Source organism: Periplaneta americana, chromosome 16, assembly GCF_040183065.1.
Source record: "Periplaneta americana isolate PAMFEO1 chromosome 16, P.americana_PAMFEO1_priV1, whole genome shotgun sequence".
In the NCBI taxonomy this organism is placed as follows: Eukaryota; Metazoa; Arthropoda; class Insecta; order Blattodea; family Blattidae; genus Periplaneta; species Periplaneta americana.
The window spans coordinates 121,247,965-121,274,354 of record NC_091132.1 but is presented as its reverse complement, the minus strand read 5'-3'; the positions used below and the strand labels follow the sequence as shown (position 1 = coordinate 121,274,354).

The following is a 26,390-nucleotide window of genomic DNA, read 5'->3' as shown; positions in this document are numbered from 1 at the left end:
TCTTGAAATTATTCGAACCTGCTTTACATGGAGCTACTACCGGAAAGCCAGATTTGTATAATACATTCGTTACTGGAGGTACGTTAACAGAAAGCCACAAATTAAGTTGATGTTGATGTTTATTGACTTTACTGGCTTTGAGCCAGAGGCCGTTTTAGGGTCTTATACGCGCAATATGCCCTCTCCAGTCATTGTACATAAATAACAATAAATATATATTTACATACTTATACACTATTTCTGGCTTAAGTGCCAGTAGGTGTGTGAGTGCGGTGATTGGCTTTTTATTTATTTTATTTTATTTTTTACTTTATTTTTTTTTAATTATTTTGGTGTAGGCCTAATTTGTTAATTTGGAATGCTTAAGGAATGGTGAACGGGACAAGAGTTCGGGGTAAAAGATATCAGTTGATAGACAGCATTAAAGTATTATATGGGGAGATGAAGAGGAAAGCAAGAAAGGGAAATGCTGGGTTTGCAGTTAAAGACCTGCTCTTGGGCAGAACACTGTGCATACATACATACATTTTTGAGTTTCCCCTTCCGGTGGCAGAAGCGTCTGAATCGTTATGGAGACTTTCATGGTGTGGTGTTATTTTATTCATCTGCCTCTCTGTTGCTGTCGTGTGTCCTCTCAGACAGTATTCAAATTTCCAACAGTGTTTGCGGTTTTGTTTGTGTTTTAGTTTGGTGGTGGGGGCTGGTGGTAGTTGTAGAGGAGTTTCTCCAGTGTTGTTCTGTTGTTTGTGTTCGGGGGATTTGCGAAGATGTGTTGTGTATATACGCGATTTACTGCGAATGTGTGTATTTCCTGTTTATGTTGTTTAGGTGTGTGAAGAGTGGCTTTGTTTTTGTGGTAGTGTAAACTGTGTTATTTCTGGTGCGTCTGTGCAGGTGGAAGATTTGGCGGAGAATTCTTCTTTCGCGTGCTTCAAATTTCAATTGGGTCGTTGGAGGGGCTTGTGCGAGGAAAATGGAGGGATATATGCATAGGGATCTAACCAATGCTTTGTATAGGTGGAGGAATGTTTCGGTTATACAACCGGGTCGATTGATGCCACTTAGGTAGCTTATTGCTCTGGTGGCTGCATTATATTTCCTCCAGGTTTCTTTAGCTACTTCGGTCCAGGAGAGTTTGGAGGTGAGGGGTATTCCTAGATATGTGAGATTCCGCTGGAGTGGAAGTTGAGTGTTGGCTATTGTGATTGGGTTGTTCTGGAGGACCCGAGTCGGGAGTTTTGGGCGGAAGACGCATATCTGTGTTTTGTCTGTGTTGACTGTGATCCGCCACGTGTTGGTCCAATTTAGATACTGCCTGAGTGTTGCGTTTAGTAACTTCCTAGCGGAGGGGAGTCGGGGGTGTGTTTCCCAATATGCGACGTCGTCTGCATATTGTGCCAGTCCTACTAGCGGGTTATTAGGTAGGGGAATATCTGCCACATAGATGTTATACAGAGTGGGAGATATGACACTGCCTTGGGGGACCCCAGCTTCTATTCGGAAGGTCCGAAATTAAGTCACACAGTATTGTGTGCACTCATAGTTGAGTTCTGGGGTCTTGTAAGCTCATTTGAGTTGTGTGGATATAAAAGAAAAAATTGTGACGTGTCGTGTATAGTTCCTTGGGTAGCTCAGTCGGTAGCGCTAAGCGAAGGGTCCCGGGATCGATACCCGGCTCCGGAACAATTTTTCCTTAAAATTATTGTACAGATTGTTTGAAAAAATATTCTTAATCGGTTATTTAAGAAGACATGGGATTGCCTGTCTTGACAATGTCAAATTATGTCTTGCATAAAGAACTTTTTCTCAAAAACTATTGAAGCTAGACACCTGAATTTTTTACAACTCAAGGATATATAATTTGACTTTATGCTGAAAGAGTAATTGTTCTTTAATTTATGTTCTTACTGAGAAATAGTTTTTTCCCCTTTCGTATATTTGTTTTAGCATTTTCGGTAGGCCTACATTACCACCAGTAATAAGTACCTTAAAAATTTAACGAAAATTAAAAAAGTTTGTTTCAGTATGTAAAACATCCAAATAAACAATTACTGAAAATTTAAGCTTTCTAGAATAAATAGAAGGTGAGAAAAGGTTAGTTTTGCATGGAGAAACTAAAATTACGACGAATACGTGTTAATATAAGACACATACATAGCCTACTACACCCTTTCCTCAGAGAAATGAAAAGTAAACAGTGATATAATTTCCGTATTATCATGTGTGATATACCATTTTAAAGAGTAAAAATATAATAATAAATTGGGAAAATATAGGAGTAGATCATTTTCCGCCCAAAATCCGTAAATTTATGAAGGATGGGAATTAAAATTTAAAAAATGTATATCCCTTCTCCGAAAATCTAAAAATTTAAATGGATATAATTTTAGTTCTTCTTCTTCTTTAGTTGAGGAAGTTCAATGTCTTTCTACGAAAGGATCTACACGGCGTGCTGACATAATAATTGATCGAGATAAAAAAACTGGTCTCATTCTTGACCCCACTGTAAGGTTCGAAATTAATGAAGATCAACCAAAGCAGGTACATTAAGAGAAATGCGCTATTTACCTTCCATGCTGTGATAATCTCAGTCATAAATATAATATTCAAGATTGGAATGTCATTGGACTTATGTTTGGTGCGCGAGGAACAATTCCCAAATTTACATTGGAGATATTCAGAAAATTAAAGGTTCCTGAAAAGACTCTTCAGACAATTGCATCAACCATTTTAAAATATTCACTGAACATCATCAATCACCATCTCTATTCATTTTTTATAATATTCAATATATATTATTTATTTTCAATAAATTTATATCGTTTTGATAGCTACCAAATCTTGTCGCAGAATATTCTTTTTTCAAATTTCATTATATATTTTTTTTAACATTAATTTACATTTTCTTTTTTGTTCATTTGAATTGATTAGGATGCCGATATATTAAATCCAAGATTTGGAAGGCTATCATTTCGATGATATTCTTCTTCTCTTACATATGTGATACACAATTTTAAAGAGGGAAAGCCAAATAATATTTTGGAAAGATAAATACAAATTTTCACCCAAAGTCCAATTCATTTGCCCCTTAAGAACGCTGTCTCAACTACATAGTTACCTAGCGTTTATGGAACTGATGATGACGAGATGTTTCCGAGGATTCGCTATAGGATTATAACGTAATTCGCTTTTTATCTGGAGAAACCTCGGAAAGAACAGAACCACGTCCAAGCAGAAGTCAAGCCGATCACGACCAGCCAATGGCCCTTGGACGGATGAAATTCGTCTGTTTCCGCAGTTTCAAAACATTTAGTATTCACCTTTGCTCACAAATACATGAGAGAGTAATTTACATGCGTGGTAGTTGGAAGTCACCAACTTGCTTCCGCCGGCATTTACCCAGGGGTAGAGCCGCTCTGAATTCAGGGAGATTTCCCAAAGGTCACAGACACAGAGCAGTGAGGGCAGTTCAAGCCGTCCGTACTCAGTCATTTCACTGATTGACCAAAAACAGCGTCCACTCGCCACGCGGAATAACACGAGCCAGTGGGCACTGAATTGGAAGTGCCTTCACCGCTCCACTGAATTTTAAAGAAAATTCGTTGAGGACTGTTGCACGATGTAATTCATTCCAGATGAAAACACAACTTTTAGTGCATGAAAGACAATTATGAGTTTATTTTAATTTTAGTTTAATTATACCTATGCGATATTTCAAAATTAGTCGAAAATATTGATCTTAACATAACTCTGCATTAGACAAATACTAGTGGCTTGTGCAGCAAATGCTGCAGACTAAGTTTATTAGAACTTTAAGGGGAGAGGATGGTATTTTTTTAAACTTTTTTCCTATTTGGTGTAAAATATTAATTTTTTTGTATGTAGAGAGCTCATAGCTGTGGCAACTCAACCAAATAAAAATATTTTGAAAAAAAAATTATTTGGGGGCCCAAATTTGAAAAAAATATATACCCAATGCAGGATTGTACTAAAAGCGATATATCTAAACCGTTTTTAAAGATAGATTCAAACAGTTTTTGCAATCTATTTGCAAAAGAATGTTCTACAAACTCTCTGTAACAGAATTTTGATATTAGTCCCTACGTTTGTAAAATAAACAATTAAAATTTAGTAACAATTTTCTGATTTCCTTTCTTGCAAACAAACGGACGTATTTTTTAAATAAAATCAGTTAACAAAATTCTGTTACAGAGAAAAGTTTCCTAATAGTATAAAGAATGTGTGTTCTAAATTTCATGCATGTATCTTTAATAGTTCAGAAATTATATTCATTTTGTCTGGTAATGTAGTAAAAAAAATGAAGTTACTCGAAACCGATAAAAGCGGGCGTGTCATTTAAAAATCCATAGCGCAGCAAGTTTAAAAATGACGTCTCAACATCCGATAACGGCACAAATACCCACAAAATGTTATGCAATGCATTCCAGACATATCAAAGGGTATTTTAAAGAAAAAAAAATCTGAAAACTTAATTTATCGGAGTGATTTAAAAATCCATAATGCAGGAAGTTTAAAAATGGCGATCCACACATATCACAGAGTATTTTAAAGATTTTTTTTAATTTAGTCATTTTTCATCAAAAATACCATCCTCTCCCCTTAAATACAGATATTTCAGATTTATTTTCCAGGCAGAATTAATAGATATTTTGGAAGTTATTTGCTTCCATAATGATGAAAAATGCTCCGCGAAATATGTAACATTGAAAGCATCGTAATAACTCAATGAAGTTTAACTTTGTCAAAAATGTCTCTTTTTAAAAAACTTCCCTCAGAATGGATTTTATGTCAAATGCTTTTCTTGGACATATCCATCTTCATTTATTTGAGTTTCAGTGCGGAGACGCAAGTATCAATGTCAAGACGATAAGCGATTTTTTCATGTGGGACTAAAGTAGTAGCTACTTCAGGTCATTGCGGATTGTTGGCGAGAATATGACATTTTGGAGTGTATTAGAGACCACTATAGTAAATGCTGGACATCATTTTGGCCATGTTAAATCGCTAGCATGATATATTCAATCAATGACGTATTTATTGGGCATAAGCTCATGAGTTTTATTGTTACTCTTGAAGAGCAGAGATGTAAGTTGCGTATATCTCTTCTGACATATTTTCAATAGTAGAGGCTGTTGTGGCGAATCCGTTGTTGAGATACTGAAAATGAGGAGATTGCTGTAGCAGACTTGTAGAATCGTATAATATAAATCTTAAGTAAAATTATTCATCGAAAATCATTAGCTGTTTCAGCGTTTTATTCATTGCTGGTTGTGGGAAATAAACTAACTCGTCATATCAGAAAGAAATGAAAAATCCTGCTATTTTTCGTACAATAAAATGACGTACTACTTGGTAGCGTTCACGGACCTGATCGATTAAACCAAAGAAATATGAAATTTGATGTAGTTTAAAGACACAGAATAGGAATCATGACTAAATGAATTAATAATTTCTCTACCTAGGATAATTAACGAATCACACATAAATATCTACACCGCGCCGCCATTAATATCTGAAAAAGACTCACACCTCTTGATTTATAACTATAAAATTTCATTTTTAATAACAATATTTATGTCTTACGTAAGATTTGTAGCTTTTTAGTAACATAGGTACAGGCTAAGTATAGCCGTTACTCACAAAATTATAGAAATGAAGATCTAATGTAAGTTATTCTCTACGTTTACTTACATAAACCCAAAAGGTTTTATTTTCATATTATCATCAATAATAGTATCAGGGTAACAGTATGTATCATTAGTGACAAGTACACCATACAATTACCTGTAATATTTCATTTTTAACGGAAATAATGTCAACAAACCTTCTTGAGTTTAGTAGTTTTTATTAACCTATATACATTACACAGCTGTTCTAAGAAAATTACAGATCAGAAAATCAGATCTGTAAATTTTATTCATAATAATATAACCTTCGTAATAAGTTCTGAAGTTTTTAGTAACCAATATAGAGACAAATGAAGATCGGCCTATTGGAATTATGTCAGAGAATCTGTTGGAAATTCTGGAGTCATGGCCTCCATGATATTGTTTAACAAGATGGTCGTCGTTCCTCACCCCCCATATTCACCAGATTTGGCCCTCTGCGACTTTTGTTTGTTTCTGAAGATGAAATCCAAGCTAAGAGGTCGCCGTTTTGGCATTGTGGAGGAGATCCAACGCGAATAGCAGAAGTTTCTTGACAGGCTTCAAGAACGCGACTTCCAGGAGGCATTCCAAAAATGGCAGACGCGCTGAGATCAGTGTATAGCTGCCCAAGGGGACTACTTTGAAGGGGATGTCAATAAAATTTAAATCGGGTAATTTTACTTCCATTTATGGGACAGGTCTCGGAATTTAATGATCACACCTCGTACTTCTCTAACTTATTAAACAAGAATTCCAGAAAAATTTAACAAATATCTGATGTTTCAAAGAGACAAAATTATCAATGAGAAAACATTTACAGTCTTATATGAACATAAAAGGTGGTCATTCTGAGTACTCTTGTAAAGGTAAACTAGGGCACAAAATCGGTTATAGCTTGGAAACAAAACGAAATCAAAAGTTATATAGACTAATTCTATTACGCTGTTTACTTTCCTAAAATTAATCTCACACATTAAGTAGCACCATATACAAGGTATTAAAAAAAAAACAAAACAAAAAAAAAATTAAAATTTCCATAACTTCTAACAATGACACTGGATACAAACTAAAGGTATTTTTTCGTAAATAAATCAAGTTTGAATAATTTCAAGGAAAAATTGTTCCGGGGCCGGATATTGATCCCAGGACCCTTCGCTTAGCGCGCGATCGCTCTACCGACTGAATTACCCCAGGAACTATATACGACACCTTCACAATTTTTCCTTTATATCCACACAACTCAAATGAGCTGACAAGACGCCAGAACTCAACTATGAGTGCACACAAATGCTGTGTAACTTAAATTGTGGCTTTCTGTTAACGTACCTCCAGAAACGAATGTATTACGCAAATCCGGCTTTCAGATAGTATTCAAACCTGCTTTACAGGGAGCTACTACCTGAAAGCCAGATTTGCGTAAATCAAGTTTATTCAAACAAATAAAAAGTAAAATATAATGTCCAAGAGAAACAAGCTTTCTTATGTACTGTGCACTGAATTTTCTAGTGAACCTTATAGAATATAAGCAATCCGTCGTGAGAGGAAATCTTTTAAAATCTTCTACAGTCGTAGCAGGACTTTAAAAGTAACTTTCTCTTAAAGACAGTCTCAAAGCTAAGAATGTTTCTGTTTGATATCTGGTAAATTCGCTCCCTAGGAAACTGCAAAATCTGCTGGTACATTTACCAAAACGTTAATTAGAAGTTTGCATTTCTGGGATGTAAATGGAGTATAGTGAAATACACCGTCTCGCATTGAAATGACGTTACATCATGCATAAAACATGAGAACTTTTCATAGTCAAACCATGTTCAAATAGATCAGAAACTGGTAAGTAGGCATACTTTTATGTTACTCAACAGACATATTGCGATATTAAGCAAAACTAAGTTACAAACAATGAACAAAACTCATTTCCACTGAATGTGCTTTTACTTTTTCTGTCATCGTCCAACTATCACTTTTGTATAGTTCACAGGCTACAGCTATTTCTGAGGATGTAATCAGTTAGTAGATCGGAAACGTTGAAAACTTTCAACTTCGCAACAACCTTGAAAATTTTAAGAACTATAACACATGAAATACTAAAATCACATGCGATACAAAATTTAATTCAAATTTGTAAATTGAGGCGTGACACAGATTCTAGAAGATCATTAATAATATTAATGTGTTCTTTCATTTCAGAACCTCAAGAATCAAATCATGACTACCAACCTCTGGGTGGAACAGGTGAGTATATTGCTTACTCAGTACTGGTGTTTGTATTAAAAACTATTGATTTACTAGCAAATTGTGCCTTACTACCTGGCTAAGAGGATCTTAAACGTGGTGGTTGTCAGCATTGGCGCGGAAGGAATATAAATGAGGAGCATCGTTTCAAAGTGAGCTTTCACCATGTCAGTATTTTTTTCGTGAAGTGAAAAAATTCGGTCTCGCCCAACCAACAAATCCTGTTTAACATCATATTAAGAGGGGATAAAATTCGTTTTCTTTCTTTATCATTGCAGTTTTGAGTTATACATTCACAGAATATAGAAAATATGCTATATGTTCAAATTTTAAGAATGAAGAAAACACATTTGAAAACGATGCTCCTTAAATGAACTATAAGCAATAGATACACTCATCAACTAATGATAACTGTCTTCTTTCGTATTTTTCATATTGTTGCTTTACTAATATCTAACAATCTGACGGCTCTTCCTCTTGATCTTTGTAACGACATCGTGCCATCATTCTTCTTCTCTGTATCACAGAATATGATAGCATATTTGAGTCTTCCGGTTGATAAACACATTGAGCCAGAGCTAGGAAGATGGTACCGAAACTATTAATTTGTGTGAGCTTTAACTACATCTCTACAGAATGAACAGTAACAACACAGCTCTAAACACCAACAAACCAGCACAAAAAACAGGTAGGGTAAGGTTGCCTAACTCCGTGACATATTTAATGAAGTCTATATTTATGCCAAAATTGTAATAACATTTTTCAAATAACACCTCAATGACGTTATTTGGACTTTTAGCTACAGTTTTTGAAACATACAGTGTCAACAGTTTCACAAGTTTGGTATATAATATATGATTCTTCATTGTTATACAGTGGCTCCTAAATCCGTGACAGAGATCCAAATTCTGTGATAGTGGTTTCCTAATTCCGTGAGTGATATCCTAATTCCGTGATACTAAAATAATTCTCATTAACTGCTCAGAAAACAAACGTGTATTTGGAAAAACACTTTAAAGTCATGGTATATTGTTTTAATATGGATTAAGCAAGAAATTACAATATAGAAAAAGGGCGTAAGTGACAAATTTTATAGAAAATACTTGTGTAACTACAGGAATACATTTCACATGTTAATTTATTATAAACAAAATAAACTGAAAGTTAAATTCAATACAAAATTAAATTTGAATATATGGGAGAATATCATCGAAATGATAGCCGTCCAAATCTTGGATTTAAAATATCGGCATCCTAATCCATTCAAATGAACAAAAAAGAAAATGTAAATTAATGTTAAAAAGATACATAATGAACTTTTAAAAAAGAATATTCTGGGACAAGATTCGGTAGCTATCAAAACGATATAAATTTATTGAAAATAAATAATATACACTGAATATTATAAAGATGAATAGAGATGGTGATTGATGATGTGCAATGAAGATTTTAAAATGATTGATGCAATTGTCTGAAGAGTCTTATCAGAAATCTTTAATTTTCTGAGGATCTCAAATGTAAATTTGAGAATTGTTCCTCGCGCACCAAACATAAGTCTAATGGCATTCCAATCTTGAATATTATATTTATGACTGAGATCATCACAGCATGGAAGGTAAATAGCGCGTTTCTCTTCATGTACCTGCTTTGGTTGATCTTCATTAATTTCGAACCTTACAGTGGGGTCAAGAATGAGACCAGTTTTTATCTCGGTCAATTATTATGATGTCAGTATGCCGTGTAGATCCTTCCGTAGAAATACATTGAACTTCCTCATATACTTCGTATTCACCATGTTCCCTTAATCTGTTAGCAATTATTGAACGGACTGTGTTATGTCTGTCAATTCGCAGTAATTCGCCCTGAGGGCAGAAACCTAGCACGTGGGGTAACATTGAATTATAACACAATTATTTCTCATTATTTATATTCCTAACAACAGCAGTAATTAAGTTAAATATATAACCTATTATTTTATTATATTTATAATTGATGTTTTCTATAACGTATTTCTATTATTATCTCCAAGAACTATTTTCTTTCATAGACATTAATTTTTACAATTTAGCGTTGGCATCACTGGTCGAGTGAGGCAGGAAGGAGAAATATGAAAATAAATCCGAAAATGGGAAAGCTCCTGTAGCATTGTTATTGTCTCATAATGTTTAAATAATCATACACATTGTTTCAGCTGACTTTAATCTACAGTAATATATCATTTTTATAATGCTGTATTAATTCTACCTCAAATATAAAATGTTACTTCAGGAGCGGTCACAAGAGAAAGAAAAACTTACTGGTCAACCACCTTTCACTGAACAAAAGCTTCTGCCGTCGACTGCTTCTATTCAAAAAGCGGGTAGTCAATAGAATTAAAAAGAAGACATCTCCTGGTATCTGTTAGGTATTTTAAAAATTTTAAAGTCAAAGACCACAACTACATGACAGTCAATTGAAATTTTATCACGGAATTAGGGGTATCACGGAATTAGGCACCTTTACCCTACAGTCGGGTGGTAACCAAACTTGTCTTTGTGCCAATGCTCCATGGCAATAGGACAAGAAACACAATAAGAAAATAATAATATAAAAAGACACTAATTGTCAATTAGAACCTTTGTAATTTTCAGTCTAAAGTAATTTATGCATACGTATGAAAGTAACAAATCAAATACATAGTGATATGTCACTAGACTTGTTGAAATAATTATGTACGTTTTCATTTTATCAAAAGAAATATTCTTACATCCAGAAAACTATTTGTTTGCGGAATATATTCGTTTTAAGTCACAATACGTGGAGAGCAAATCTGAATTTAATAGGCTACAGTATTTCTTACCATATGAGCCGTTCAGAGCAGAAGTGGTGCAAGTCAAAAATGGGTAATGAGGGTTAAAGTAAACATTCAGTAAAATACAGCGCAAAGTAGCAATTAATATTCAATTTATTTTTAGTAGTCAGTGGATAGCAAGAAGACCATATTAATTGCTATTTGCGCTGTATTTTACAGAATTTTTACTTTAAACCTCTTTACCAAATTTTGACTTACACCACTTTTGCTCTGAACGGCTCATACCATCAAATGAACAGTAGCTTTGTGAATCTAATAAATAGTACATCTCGAATGTGACACATCCCACAATTATTTATAAGGGTGCATTTCATATTTCCTTTAATGATTACTGGGGCTTCTGCGGATTCGTATGTAACTTATACTTGTACAATATTATTTTTCCACATAATATAACACGGTTTCACTCGTTTCCTTCCATATCTGTACTGCAGTAGAATGACTGTTATAGGCAATTCAATTGTTTGAAGGGATATTGCACATTACAAACATTATGCATTATATCGAATTAGTATATTACGATGCAAGGCTGGGAAGTGTTTTTTACAAAATCGAGGAAGTTTTTCAATTTCTCAGATTTTGTAATGCACTATATAAACGTGTATAAATTTTTAAAATGTTGCATTTAATTTCTTGCGATTTAACATTTACAATGAATTATGAAATGAATTATTCATTTATTTTTTCAAGTAAACTTGCGGACAGGTTACAAGTGTCCTGTCATTTTGCTGCCCTACTTGAATGGAGTGGCCTTCAGAACACGCTTCCGCTGCTCATGGAGGATGTACACTTCACGATGTGCGTGGACATGTGATTCCGAAATAACATCCCAACGCACGTCAGCCTGGTTGTACGCGCACATGTGAACAACATCTACGGGAAGTAATGGATACAGAGAGCGGTGACCTGTTGCGTGGCCAGCGTTATCACCCGACTTCACACTCCAAATCTTTTTTTCTTCTTTGGAGACGTGTGAAAAGTACACCACTCGAATTGACACCAGAGAGTAACTGACTGTGTGAATATCGCTGCTTTTTATCAAATTCAGCACAGACCAGTAATGCTCGACAGAGTCCGATAATCACAGTTATGACGCTGTAATGAACGTAAACACGTTCAGAGTAGACAATTTGAACACCTGTAACTTGTCAGCAAACATACTGGGAAAATAATTCATTTTTTAATTGGTAATGTCACTAAAACCTGTCTTTTTGAATGTCGCGTAGCACCTAAACGAGGCATCGGAGAACACGGGTTGTTTCACAAAAAATTATCCTCATTGCGAAATCTATAGATCCCCTGAGTTTGTCGCACAGGTCCTGAATCACTCTGTATATTTTTAACTAAACGTACGATATTACAGATGACAAATTATATGAAAAAGAGGTGTAGAGTAATAGCGAGAGAAAAAGCGAAACGGGAGTACCAAGATAAAATCCTCTACAATATCTGACTTGTTCACCATAAATTCCATCACGAGCAGATCGTGATTGAAACTGTGCCACCAGAGAGAAGATCAGCGTGCTTGCGCTGAGCTTCAGAAGCGGCAGTGATGTCTCCCCACTCAACATTCAGATCTTTAGCATATGCAAACAAGAGGGTTTGATCGGAGAATAATAGGGTATTGAAACGTTCTTGATGAAGTAAGGCAGCGTTCCTCAAACTATGGACCTCGAGGTGTAGGCTTATAGGCTACAATATAAAAACTATTGTTTTGAATAAATATTAATTTAAGCAATGCAATGCAATTCTTTATGACGTGAATATCTTAGGTGAAAATTCACAAACTACTGGGAAAAACACGGAAATTTTACTTGAAGCAAGTTATGAGATAGATTTGGAAGTAAATTCTGAAAAAAAGTATATGACTATGTCTCATGACCAGAACATTTTAGTACGAAATGGAAATAAACGAATTGGAAATAAGGCAAACTAGGGTCTGTTGGACAGTCGGGCATGTTGGACACTCTGTACTTTAACGTGTTACCTCGCCACTTGTGGGCACTACATTCTGCTAGAAGTCAATGACGGAAGTAGCCCCACTCGTGGCTACTTCCGTCAATGACTTCTAGCAGAATGTGGTGCCCACAAGTGGCGAGGTAACACGTTAAAGTACAGAGTGTCCAACATGCCCGACTGTCCAACAGACCCTAGCTAACCCTATATCCTTTCAAAAGGTGGAAGAATTCAAATTTCTTGGAGCAGCAATAACAAATGAATCGGGGATTGCAGATTTTTCAGTAGACACGAAAAACGGTATTACTGGTGTTAGATCACATCATTGGTTATAGTACTGGCTTCTTCAGACAGAAGCCTAATAGATGTGTCGTTTTATACCAAATTTATTGGAATCTAATGAATTGTTATTGAAATAACTCAATATATATTAGCTTGAAATGTGCTGTTTCTGCAAGGAATCAACATTGTAGTATAATAATTTCAATTCAACTAAAGTTTATTTGTCACATTAGGAATATAATATATGCATAGACTTACTGTGTACTTAATACATAAGTTCAAAATGTAAATTAATTTATTTTTCCACAATAGGCCACTGACGAATATTATCGTAAAATTCTGATATTCGTGTGGTATGTAACGCATTAGTTTGCGTATATCGCCAAGCTTCTCTTTTTGAATTGGCACGATTTTGTCTGGATATGCCAATGAAGAAGGGAAGTATATGGTATTCTCCTTTGCACTTACAAGCAAACATTCTCATGGGGCAGATGAAAAAATATTAATAATTTTTCTTCCATCATTTCAATAATGTCAAAAGAAGTGCTTACACAAAATTTTGGCCACTCGAGCACAATTACGAAGGCCACTAAAAATGTTTCCCTAGGGCCGTTTACAGAAAGAGAACAAAATTTCATGGAAAGTTTTATTGGAACAGATATAGCAATTGTTTAGTTATTTTTCAACGTATTCACCACCAGAACAGAGACATTTGCCATTCAGTGGAATCAATTTTTGTATCCTTGTGTCGTAGATGTCTGCCATCTGGAATCGGAACCAATGTGTCGGCACATGTCTTAGACATAAGTTGTTTCTGCGCGCTTCCAGGATTTCACAGGTCTCCAAATGTGAGACAGCTGTACTGAGATATGTGGTTTCTGCATGGAATGATAGTCCTAAATCAACAGTCCAGGAAGCTCGAATGAACTCATTTTGCCACAAATAGTGACATGTGCTCTTTCTGCAATCCCTGATTCAAACATAAATTACACTCGAGAGGAAATTAAACGCAGAATAAATATGAGAAATGCTTGCTATTATTCGGTTTAGAAGCTTTTTCATCTAGTCTGCTTTCAAAAAAACTGAAAGTTAGAATTACAAAACAGTTATATTACTGGTTGCTATTTATGGTTGTGAAACTTGGACTCTCACTTTGAGAAAAAGGAACATAAGTTAGGGATGTTCGAGAATAAGGTGCTTAGAAAAATATTTGGGGCTAAGAGGGATGAAGTTCCAGGAGAATGGAGAAAGTTACACAACACAGAACTGCACGCATTGTATTCTTCACCTGACATAATTAGGAACATTAAATCCATATTTTTGAGATGGACAGGGCATTTAGCACGTATGAGTGAATCCAGAAATACATATAGAGTGTTAGTTGGAAGACCTGAGGAGAGGCCGAGACGTAGGTAGGAGGATAATAATACAATGGATTTGAGGAAGATGGGATATCATGCTAGGGACTGGATTGTATTCCTCAGGATAGGAACCAATAGCGGGTTTATGTGAGGGCGGGAATAAACTTCCAGGTTTTTAAAAGTCATTTCAGTAAACGGTAAATGACTATCTCAAGTTGATAACCAGTGTCATAAACTGGACAAGACAACCTCAGATGAACTTGATAGCAGAGTTCTCTCAACGTCGATATTTTATAACATCGCCTTCTATTTGCAGCAAGTTCTCGATCTGCCGAAAATCGGAATATTTTATTTTCATAAGAAATGTTTTAACACAGTCAAGAATTTGTAAATTTTTTAATTCCCAGGCATCTGTAAACTCTATTTTATGTTCTTGTAATATCAATGTCTTAAAATAATGTAATGTGGACTTCGATTTATGGCAATAAATTTCAAATTCAAATTTCAAATTTATTCACAATTTACATTTTAAATGAAAACATATGAATAGATACGCGAAATGAGCATATGCTCGTGCATAGTAGTCTACATAAATTTTACCGAGATCAATAATAATGTTGATGATAGAAATAATAGTAATAATTAGACTTCGTTGAATTGCCACACGCAGCATGCAATCAGGTTTCCGATGTACGGTAGTATAGAAGAGGTGAGCGGCCGCCCGGTCTCGTAGTAGCAGCAGTTCATGTTAAGAGATATGACCGGTCCAAATAGATAGAGCAGCTACAGCTAATGTATGTTTTTGCATTACTGTGGTTGGAATAGTCAAAGCTTAATATTTTTTCAGTGCAAACAAGAATTCAATCAAACATACTACAATGAGAGTGTTGCTGTTTCAAATAATTGCCCCTGGAATACCCTTACCCCCGCAGACAGTCTTGACCCGTTTGGTAAACGTGGTTGGATGCTGTTAGTTATTATGCCGAATATTACGGCAAAATAATGGAGGAAATTGATGCATTGGATAGCACAGATAGTTCCGCTGTTGCAGCTGTAAAATCATTGCCTTCTGAACAGCTATTGGAAGATATTCTGTTCATTGATTCTAATTTTAAAATCGTGTCCAAAAGCAACATCGTGTTAGAATCGTCCAAACTACAACTCTCAGAAGTCCTTAATATAGTGGATAAAGTATCACAAGCCGTTATCCAAAATAACAATTCAGTAATTTCAGAAAAAGTGAAATGTAAGTTGAGAAACATTATTGCTAAAAATTCTGCCTATTCACAACTTCGTATTATAAATGATGTACCATCAGGTCACGACAAGATATCTGAAGTTGGTGTACTAAAAAGTAGTGACTTTCCGTTCTTCAAATATGTACCTATTACATCGTGTGATGTTGAACGTACGTTTTCCCAAAATAAAAACTGTTTAAGTGACCATCGGAGGAGGTTACTTTGCAGTCGCTCAAAATGTACGTAACTCTTCACTGCAATGCACATATTCAAGGATGATGTGAGTATCTTACATTAAATTTTAAGAGTTAATATATCTCACTATAAAATAATTGTGTATTTACATGTTTAGACGTTTCCTACTTCAATGCTCTTTGATTATATTTCTTGAATGCAGGATACAGGTTTTATTGTAACCGCAGTATACTGCTCAGTATTTACATCAAAGGCATACTCCATCCTTTGCATGCCCCCTTCTCATACAGTCTATACCGCGTGCGCAGTAAACCTTGCGATTCTCGTGGCAATTCCACGAAGTCTAGTAATAATAATAATAATAGTAATAATAATAATAATAATAATAATAATAATAATAATAGAATAACCGTGACGAAGATGATACAAAGATAGTAATACAAATTAATTCATTAATAATGATAATAATAATAATAATAATAATAATAATGGTAATAAAACAAAAAATATTTACAATAATAAAATTAATACTAAGACGGATAAAATAAAATATAAAACCACTTAGCGAGAGTTAAGACGATAAATGATGCCACTGTTTATTTTATTAATAATTCTATAGGCCTATTAAATCTATTCGATTTCATGGTGCTCGCTCATTCAGTATTACATGTGGGCGGTGCTCACAATCTTGAAAACGCTGAGAACCCCTGGTGTAATGTAAACCAGCTTAAAATATGTTCATTCTATGACGATGCAGATGAAGTGAGTTGTCAACATAGCCATTCCGTCAAGTTTAGTACACAGTCTCATGCAACTCCACCTCTTTATTTGGATGGCAGCATCATGACAACGTAAACAAAGCTCATTGAGTTTGAATAATTCAGTATAACAATTCGCCTTTTGTTATCGTTCGATGTACAGCACAGAACAAAATTTCGTAGTACGCTACATTTCTTCGATTCAAGACATTTCATTATGCATTTACTATAGCCCTGAAATTTAAGTCAATACATCAAATTCTGTTAGATTGTAAAGCTGCTGTAGACCATCACCACGGTGTTTTCCTAGTAGTATTGTAGAATACTTTGCAACCTTAGATACACCAATGTTCTGCTAGTTGCATAAAAAAGAGGCGATGTTAAAGATGACAATATAATAAGCAGATTCCAAACATATGGCTTCATGGTCTACTGGGTATTCATTTCAAAGTGTGTCATGAAATCACTGTTGTGAGTCAGGGATTTGAAGCGAGTTGCAGCTTTTATGTCAGAGAAGTTGCCTATTAATCAAGGCTTTCAATCTGAACTTGAGAACGTGTACGGTATAACTTGAACGTCGTAGCAACAGATGGCGGCCTGTACGGTCTGTGTGCTACCATAATCTCTTTCGAACTGTGTTTTGCGCGGGCAAGTCGTACGCAGGGTATTTGTTATCATCGGTTGCGTACGGCAACATTCCACAACACAAATCAAATGCTCCGTGTCCATGTTGACCGTCCAAGTTAATGTCAACAAATATGTAGGCCTAAGTAATCGTCTTAACCCTCTCGCCATAGCCCCACAGTAAGAAAACACTCATCTCAGTACGTGTTTCCAAACAGTTCACATTCCTGCCACTACAGGCGTTACCGTACGTATCGGTAAGAACTCTTCAGAATGAACGCCGTACTTGCTAGGCAACTTCTCTGGCACATAGGTAATACACCTCTGCGGAAGTGTAGGAAGATTGAATTCTCTAGGCTCATCGGCTAGCCACATGACGGCATACAGCGAGTCATGACACACTTTGAACTGAACACGCAGTAGTAGTCAGCATTCATGACTATAAAGCATGAGACTCAGGGTTCGATTCTGGTTCTGAGCATGGAAATTTGTCCTTAACCAGACTATCGGATATTTTCAATCGTAAAAATCTAAAAGCTAAGTGAGTGTACACACATAGGCTAAAGGATTTCTGTAGGCAGGAACACCTCAGTGTTCAAGTAAAAATTCTCAAAATACGTCCAAATATGAAATGTGAGAATTGTACGGTACAAAAACCATCAACAAGAAGTAAGCTAAACGCAAATATTATGTATCAATTACCATATTACAGTGGCAACTAAAGACTTGAGTTATTATTTTAAGAATGTAAGGAAATGAATTTAATTATAAATTTAAAATTGTAATAAAGTTAATTTGAACTTTAAATCAAATCATATAGCTGAGATATAAAATAAAATAAATGCACTCTAACTACGAAATTACATAATCGAACACTTTTGTGACTACCCAAAGCATAACTTCTAACCATTTAAATCTTCAACGCTAATATCTCATTTCTATTGAATTAAATTGAAGATTAATTCATACAATTTAAGTTATAATATGCCTTTTCCTATAGAAACTCTTAATATATACGATCACTCAGGTAACTTCTGGATCTGTACGAGTTCCAGAAGCATTGTATTCCAGTAAAATCTATTTCTAATAAGGGAACACTACTTATTGATAGCAAAATGCCGGTTATTGTTCAAGAGAAGAAACACACATTTTAACTAACTATTATTTTATATATTATACATAGGCCTATGCCTAAATTACCATTCACAGCGATTAAAATAATCATAACCAGCTTACAGCCCTATTTTGGCATCCTACAAAGGTATTTCGTTGCTTATATGATTTTGTAATTCTTAATTAAAGAGTAATACTTTGATTCCTAGACGTGCATTTAATTTCCTTTATTGACCAATACTCCAAGTTAATTCTTCGACAACACTGCGTAACAGAGCATGTGATATAGCTCGCGCAAGAAACGATTAGCGAAAACCAATGGTGGCGTTGCTGTCTGTTTTGACGTGTGTGTGTAGGCACGCCGAGGGGGGAGAGGTGCGAGCCGATACAAGTACTGTCACTTCGAAGAAGATGAACAAATGAGGACATCGCTGTGGAAATAAAGAACATAGCAAGAGAAAAATTAGAAGCTAATTAAACGCGCAACATATGTTTACGAATGAAATAATAATACCGTGCGATACAAGGCACCTATTCACATGCAATGGAACAAACTAAAGTCGTAATCTAACTATCACAACGCAAGACTGATTCTATCGATGTCATTTCTCTTCCGACTGTACTCTTGAATATCATTCAAGTTATCTCGTGACCTTTCCTATCGCCTGCTCTTCCTTATCGCAGTGTTTGATTCGCATTCCTTCCATCGGTATTCCGTACTTGCGAGACCTATACATGTTTTCTATATAATTTCAGCCTCCTTAATACAAATATAACCATAAAAAAGAGTTTTTGGTTACGGGTTTTGAGAAATTTTCAAATTTATATCTATTCAAAATACTGCTTTATATAATGAGAATAAGATTAAATATTCACTGTTCAGAAGATTACAGCTTTCTTTTCCTCCATTTTCTTTTATCCTGGGCATCAGATACATCACGAGCTAAAGTCCAACAATGGTCTGCTAGCATTTAGGTACTCCACTGTCCTTGGTATCTTTTTTTCCATAGTTGAAATTTCTTGATGAAAGCACTCGTCATACTCGTCACTGATATCGCCAAATTTATCGGGGAAAAAGTCAACATGGGAGTGAAGGAAGTGAATTTTTAGGGACATGTTACAACCCACAGTTTCAGACACCAACAGTAAATTTTGCACTAGTTCTTCATAGTTCTCACTTCTACGGTTACCCAGAAAATGTAATACATCCTCCTTGAATACAATCCAGGCGACTCTCTCTTTTCGTTCCAACAAAGATTCAAAGTGATCGTCCATTATTTCTCTAATCTGTGGTCCATTGAAAACTCCCTCTTTTATTTTTGAGTCACTAATAGCAGGAAATTTTTCCTCGGTATGTTTAAATACTTCAGTTTTAAGATTCATCCCTTTAACAACATTCTTCATTAACGCTAACTTAATGTGTAAAGAGGGTGAAATTATTTTACTTTGAGGTACAAGGGGTTGATGTATATTATATTTCTTTCCTGGCTCTAGTGATTGTCGTTTTATTTTATAATGCTTATCTCGAGCGCGACTATCCCATTCGCATAGAAAGCACGAAAATTTTGTGTAGCCTAATTGTATTCCAAGAAGCAATGCTACAACCTTCAAATCCGCACATACAAACCACTCGTACTTCGAATATTATCATTAAAGCGCGTTTTAAAGAAATACACGTCTTACACAGAATACTAACACCACGGAAATTTCCTGGTAAACTGAAGCGATTTCATATTGCGAACTTGTTTCTCCTTCTCCAAATGGAATCGAAAAGGGCAATAAAACAATTTCCGCTTCTAGAAGTGGTTTTGACACGGTGGTCTATTGCAAAATATAAACTACAGTAATGTCATTAAAGCTCACAGTGGAATAAATATACATCTCAAGTAAAAACAGGTATACTCAAGTGAAATCATACCGCAAAACTGTTTCATCCCCTCCAAATAGATTCGTAAAAGGGCAATAAAATAATTTCCGTTTCTACAAGTGCTTCTAACATGGTGGCCTACTTGTACTAATATTGTTTTCAGATAATGGGTTGCCACATTTGTAAAACGAAATAGTTAGATATAGACAGATGAATTTATTCAGCAATATTATACATACAGATGCACTACGCTATCAGAATTTTATTTTAAATCCAATGCACGGGTCTTCTGACCGTACGTGCTGTGTAAAACAAGTCCTAATTTGTAGGTTTCACCCCCCTCACCTATGATTAGATCCAACCACTCTCCAAAAGAACACACAGATTAATATGAAAATGACACAGACAAAACACATTATGTAATACAAACTAGCCTAACATATTAACAGGCATAAAAGTGTATAGATCAATAGTTTCCATTATCCCTTCCTCAGTTCGCACCACAAACTTCAACAGCTGATGTTCTAAGTTGTCTCACCTTCAAGGGGAACAATCCAATCTTTTGTTCGCATTCTCTATTCCCCATGAGGTCAAAACATGCAAGCGAACCCTTATTCTGACTTAGCATCGAGGGTGGTAGATATTTTCTCCGTATATGTTCCGTTTCGTTACACTGGGAAAATATGTGCCTCCATAAATCCTTTTCCCCACAAACAAAATACGATGATTTTTTTAAATAAAATGCATAGAAAATTAATTATATTTTCCATCCCAAAACTCAAACTGATGGAACATTTTGCTTGTTATTTCTGAATTCAGGAGGTCGAAATTAGTAAGAATTTGTTAGTTTTATATCTGGCGCAAAATGACTGTTGACCAGTGCAATTTCTACCGCAGAATATCCGATTTTCTTATTCTACCAAAACTATCGGATCAGTATTCTATAAGTCTCAACTCTGAACTCTGTAGGTACTTACCAAATACAAGAAGGGCTGACATATCCTATCCGGTAGCCCACATGATTCAGGTGTATAACAGCTGATTTTTTAAGCTAATTCCGGATTTCGATCCTTCTACATCGCAGTGACGTCGTGATGCAGACTGAGGGAATATCAGAGGCTACGGTGTGTGCTCTGTACAAATAAAAGATGCAGTTTTAACCATTATCCATTCTTTAGTGCACGAATGATCGCTCACCACTTGTTCTCAAATGGTAGTGCTTCTGCCTACTACCGGCTCCATTCTTCGCACAGACATGAAGATTCATCTCCGTTGAATAAATACAGGAGGGCCTACTTGGCCATTGCCTTTTCGTTCCATCCTGTTTCAAGCCGTGACCTTGCATCATGCTTAGGCCTACTACAGGATCACGGAGTTCTGCTGTTTTTAGTGTCTTGTAAAATTAGGAAATTTCAATTGTTTGGAATAGCCTATGTAATAAATAGTGCTGAGAATTATATGCACCAAAAACTCTAAAATATGCATTAAAATATGCACTTATACAGGGTGATTCACGAGAAAAAGTAAGAAATTTAGGATATGATATCTTAGGCCACTTTGAGTGAAAACGTTTATATGAACATAGGTCGGTTTTCGAACGATGGCGGAGCTAGATGCATTTTTTTGATAAAACGTGTCGCCTCAATGTCAATCAGATATTACCATATGCTGCTTACGTGAGACAAGGTCACCGATGAATAACGTAACACTGGAATCTGCATTGTGAGCGATGCAGATAAGAGAAGAGAAACAAACCGGGTGTTGGGGCGTTACAAATGTCACAACAAATACGCTATCACTTATCAGTTCACAGCAGTTCAGTCAGCTAACTACAGTACAGTAGTTATACAGATACAGTTATCGGAAGTGTTAAATTGTGTTTTTCAGGATGCCTTATAAATTTTCGACTACGGAATACGCCGATATTGTGTATGTTTATGGTTTGTGCGATGGAAATTCCTTGCGTGCCGTCGCTGAATATGAACGACTCTTTCCGAACAGAAGGGTATCATATCGAAGAGTACTTACTGTCTATGGGGTTGGATGAAAGACTTGGTATAGCAAAGGAACAGGGAAACGAGAGAGGCGCTAATCGACCGTATTTTGGATGCGGCATAAAGACAGCCACGTGCAACTCTCCTGAGCGATGATCGCGTTGCACGCCCGAGCGCAACAGTGCATTGAAGCAGAAGGAGGTACCTTTGAAATGTGCGAAAAAATCGACCCCGACTTCTAGAATATTAGGTATGTATGCATATGTGAATATAAACGTTAAATTTGTCCGTAATCTGTCTCCAAATACGAGTTAGTACGATGGAATCTCAGAAGTTTTTGTGAAATCAAAGAGCCATATCTCCGTAACCATTCGAAAACGGACCTATATTCATATGAACTTTTTTACTCAGAATGGCTTGAGAATTCACATCCTGAATTTTTTACCTTTCCTTGTGAATCACCCTGTAAAAGCTGAAAAGCTGAAAAACCGGCAAGCTGACCATAGTATAGGATCTTACGAAAAACAGAACACTAGCCATATAATGAGAAATATTCAAATTATTGGATATAAAGAAAAAAAATAGTCACCTATACTTCCAAGTTATTGTCTTATTGGTTATTACTAATATAATTAAAACTAATTTGATAGAGACAATTCATTTTCTTCCATGACTATGAAATTCTGTGACACAATAGGCCTAATCTTTTCCATGTTTTCAGGATCCAATTTGTTTCTCCAGTATGTAAAAATAAACTTCTGCATAGAAAGCGCTCCTTTTACAACACATGAAGTGATGGGACAAAATTTATAATCTGGTAGCACGACAGGATTAAAGTACACATCACTATCGCATCCTTGAAGCACTTTGCTAACTTTCCTCATCTTCTTCAGATCATCATTCTTCACTTCAGCTGACGACGCGTTTTCACGAAAGCAATTATTCAGAACTTCTTGATTTGACTAGCAGAATATGTACAAACTACTGAAATTGATCGGAAAACACTGTTTTTTTTTAATTTGCACAAGGAAAAATTGCAGACCAACTCATTAATACAACTCTACAAGGTACATCGAAACAAACCACCATCTTCAGTCACCCCGTGTAAACTATACCGTACGCTGAAGTTTACCCAAAGATACACACCTTAAATTTGTAGGTGCCAACTAACTAGATAAAATGAAAATTATTGCATTCCTCTCAATTTTAGTGCTATGTATTCCCCAAGTAAAGTCAAGGAGTTCTGACCTTCCACCACCGCGCAGCTAATGTACAGTACAGTCCTAGTTCACGTCAAACACTTCACACTAACTGAACTCATTACAGTGGAACTCCACAAATAGACGCTCACTCTCGTATACTTCACGATACAAGATAAGTCAACGCATCCTGTCCCGCGCTGCACAGGGCTAACCAGTTGAACCAGTGCAGTAGTGTGCAGATACTCGTACACGTGGCAGCAAGGCAGGGATAAAAAATGTGTACTTATGCTGAAGCAGAAGTTACAAATATTAGAACGTTTTAAAAATGGTGAATCAATCAGAGACACCCTCAAGAATTTGACATTTCGATCAGAACAGTGCATAGAATAAAACAAAATTCATCTAATTACGAGGCACCCTGTAGTGATTATAAGAAGCTTTGTTATTATCAGTTGATTGTAGGATGAAAACGCAGCTTATTTTGTGTATTTCCTAAATTTAATCAATAGGGATGATTTATGTTTTCTCTTGAAGGGTATACACCATTTTAAAATAATTTAATACACAAACACAACTATTACAAGAAATGTTCAATAAGTTTTTGTAGCTTTATTCTCTTCGGCTCTAACCAACAATAACAAAAATGCAGGTTGCCAGGCGACGATAGAAAAGAAAAGATGCGAAAACTAATTAATGTGGTGTATAAACAATTGAATGCTCTTTCATATTTAAGTATAAAAATATAGGGGTGCCATTTGAAATTTCAAAGCGGGAGTGGCTGGGGGTGGGAGGTGAAATCTAAAATGTAATTAAGCCTTGTTTAAGACTTCCCCCTTGATATCTAAATTTACGTTTTTTTTTTTTTTTTTGGTTTAAATTGAATTCAATTAATTAACTAGTTATTTAAAGTGGGAAGTTTTGAAATGAAAGCCCCCTATGTAGATATATTTAGAGAGTTTTTCCTCCAGAAGTTTGTTTTATGTTTCCGATGTATCACGTATGTAATCACGGATTTATTTTGTTATATATTTTGCATATACTACAATATATTATTTAAAATTATATACGTTAATTATTTATGTTTCGGTCCGCACGCCATAAAAAACATTGTACAGCCCTTATGTTTACCAATGTCAGCAGTACTCCGTAGAAAGACAGCGTTCGTACCTCGTCTCGCACACGGACCATTGCTGTGTCTATTTGTGGAGTTCCACTGTACTCGGACACTGTAACTTCTTGAGCTGGCTCTAGTCCACTGCGCTGCACTACAACACACTGCACACACTAGACGCCATCACTGTATTTTCGCTATTACGCACTGCGCATCCACTGTAACTCACTTTCACTATACTCTAACACAGTGATGTCAAAGCAAGAGCATTTTTCTGACCTTGACGTCGTGCGCGGGCAGCAAGCGCTAAGTATGGAAAGAGGAAGGGTTGTGTATATGAATAAGCAACCTGTTGGATTAAGAAACCAGTGGTGCACAAACTTCAAACAGAACGTGAAATTGTATGTCGTTATTTTTATATGGCTTCTTTCTGTTTAATATTATCTATGTTATCTGTAAAACAAAAGTACTAACACTGATTTCTTAATATTGCAGTTGTGTTTTAAATCTTAATAACATAACAGAGAGTTAAGAAGGAATATTCACATACATTCCATAGTAGTATAATATTATACTGTATTAAGTAGATGAAACACATCATTCATAAAGAAAGTGATATTCCAAAGAAAGAGATTGAGTATGACATGATAGGTTGGAATTTATATTGATGGTATCTTTAGCCTTACAAAAGTAATCAATAAACTAATCAAAACAATATTACAGTACAAAGGAAAGTTACCTAGGTACTGTATATGTTTTAAGAGTAACTAATATTCTATAACAAAACTCTTATCGCATTATGCTTTTAAGGTGATATTTGTGAGCAACTTCCTATCATCAGAATATTAAATTATTTTCTCGAAATCTGCAGAAGCTACAGAGCTGACATTTTTACAACACATGGGCACGTATCCTTTGCTTATGATGTAACAGTAGCTGTTTTGTTAATTCATTTCCTTACAAACAATTTTCATGCGAATATTTTCAAAATTTTCAATACACCATCTTCAGTAATACGTATATGCGGTATATTAGATTTACGAAAATATTCTGTAAGGCTACTAAATAAATAGGCCTATACCTGAAAATTTCACTTTTCTATACGAAAAGTTGAGAAAATATTTCTTTTGAATAAAAAAAACAAACTTGTTAAAATGAGCATTAAAATTAAAACTTACATTCTTATAATGCACTTATACTTCTCAGGCAAATCTAAAAATTAACATGGATACTGTTTTAATAAGTTCTCTTCTCTTTATCTATTGAATCAGTGCTGGCCATCCCTTAACATAGCTCGACCAAGCGGCATATACTACCTCTTTCGTCTGTCTCTTTCCTTTCCGCTGTAAAGCGCTCAGGCTCTCCTGGGCTCTAAAGCGCGCGCTTTCTCCTGTGGGCATCAATTGACATGCCTGCTCTAACAAATAGCGAGCATATTACACTACCGTCTATTATTAAAGTCCTTAAGCCTATTTTTACAAACCTTTGTGGTTAAAGGTAAAGCCTTTAGTAAGTCTGCACGTAAAGCATTCCAGTCTCTTTGATAAAACAAAGCTTTACAATGTCCGTTCTCTGTTTTCTTTCCTTCACTTTCTGTGAATGGTGGTTCTTTGAAGAATAATTAGACGACTGTAAACTATTGTTTATTTCTCTCCACGCAGGCTCACCTCTGTACCACTTTTTAAACAATGCGAATAAGAGAGCTTGCATCGTATCAACCTATGTTCAGCTTTTTCATACATTTCAATTTTACTTATTAGTTATTAGAAAGATATATGGTGAGACTCTTGTAACATGGGGTGAGCATGACATTATTCTCCACCCAAGAGAATAACAATCATCACAATGACAATAATATTTAAGCTCTAAAAGCAATTCGAACCTATAAACATAGATACCAAGGAAAACAGAAGCTGCACGCCTCAGCCATTGCTTTC

The 26,390-nt window shown here is 35.5% G+C and overlaps 1 protein-coding gene across 1 annotated transcript in view; it reads left to right on the top strand.

The window, feature by feature from the left end:
• Positions 1-26,390, top strand: part of LOC138691179 (acetylcholine receptor subunit alpha-like) — a 369,672-nt gene that overhangs the window by 178,768 nt on the left and 164,514 nt on the right. Inside the window, exon 3 of the mRNA XM_069812958.1 lies at positions 7,857-7,901. Coding sequence (XP_069669059.1) covers positions 7,857-7,901 — 45 coding nt within the window. The remainder of the gene's footprint in view (positions 1-7,856; positions 7,902-26,390) is intronic.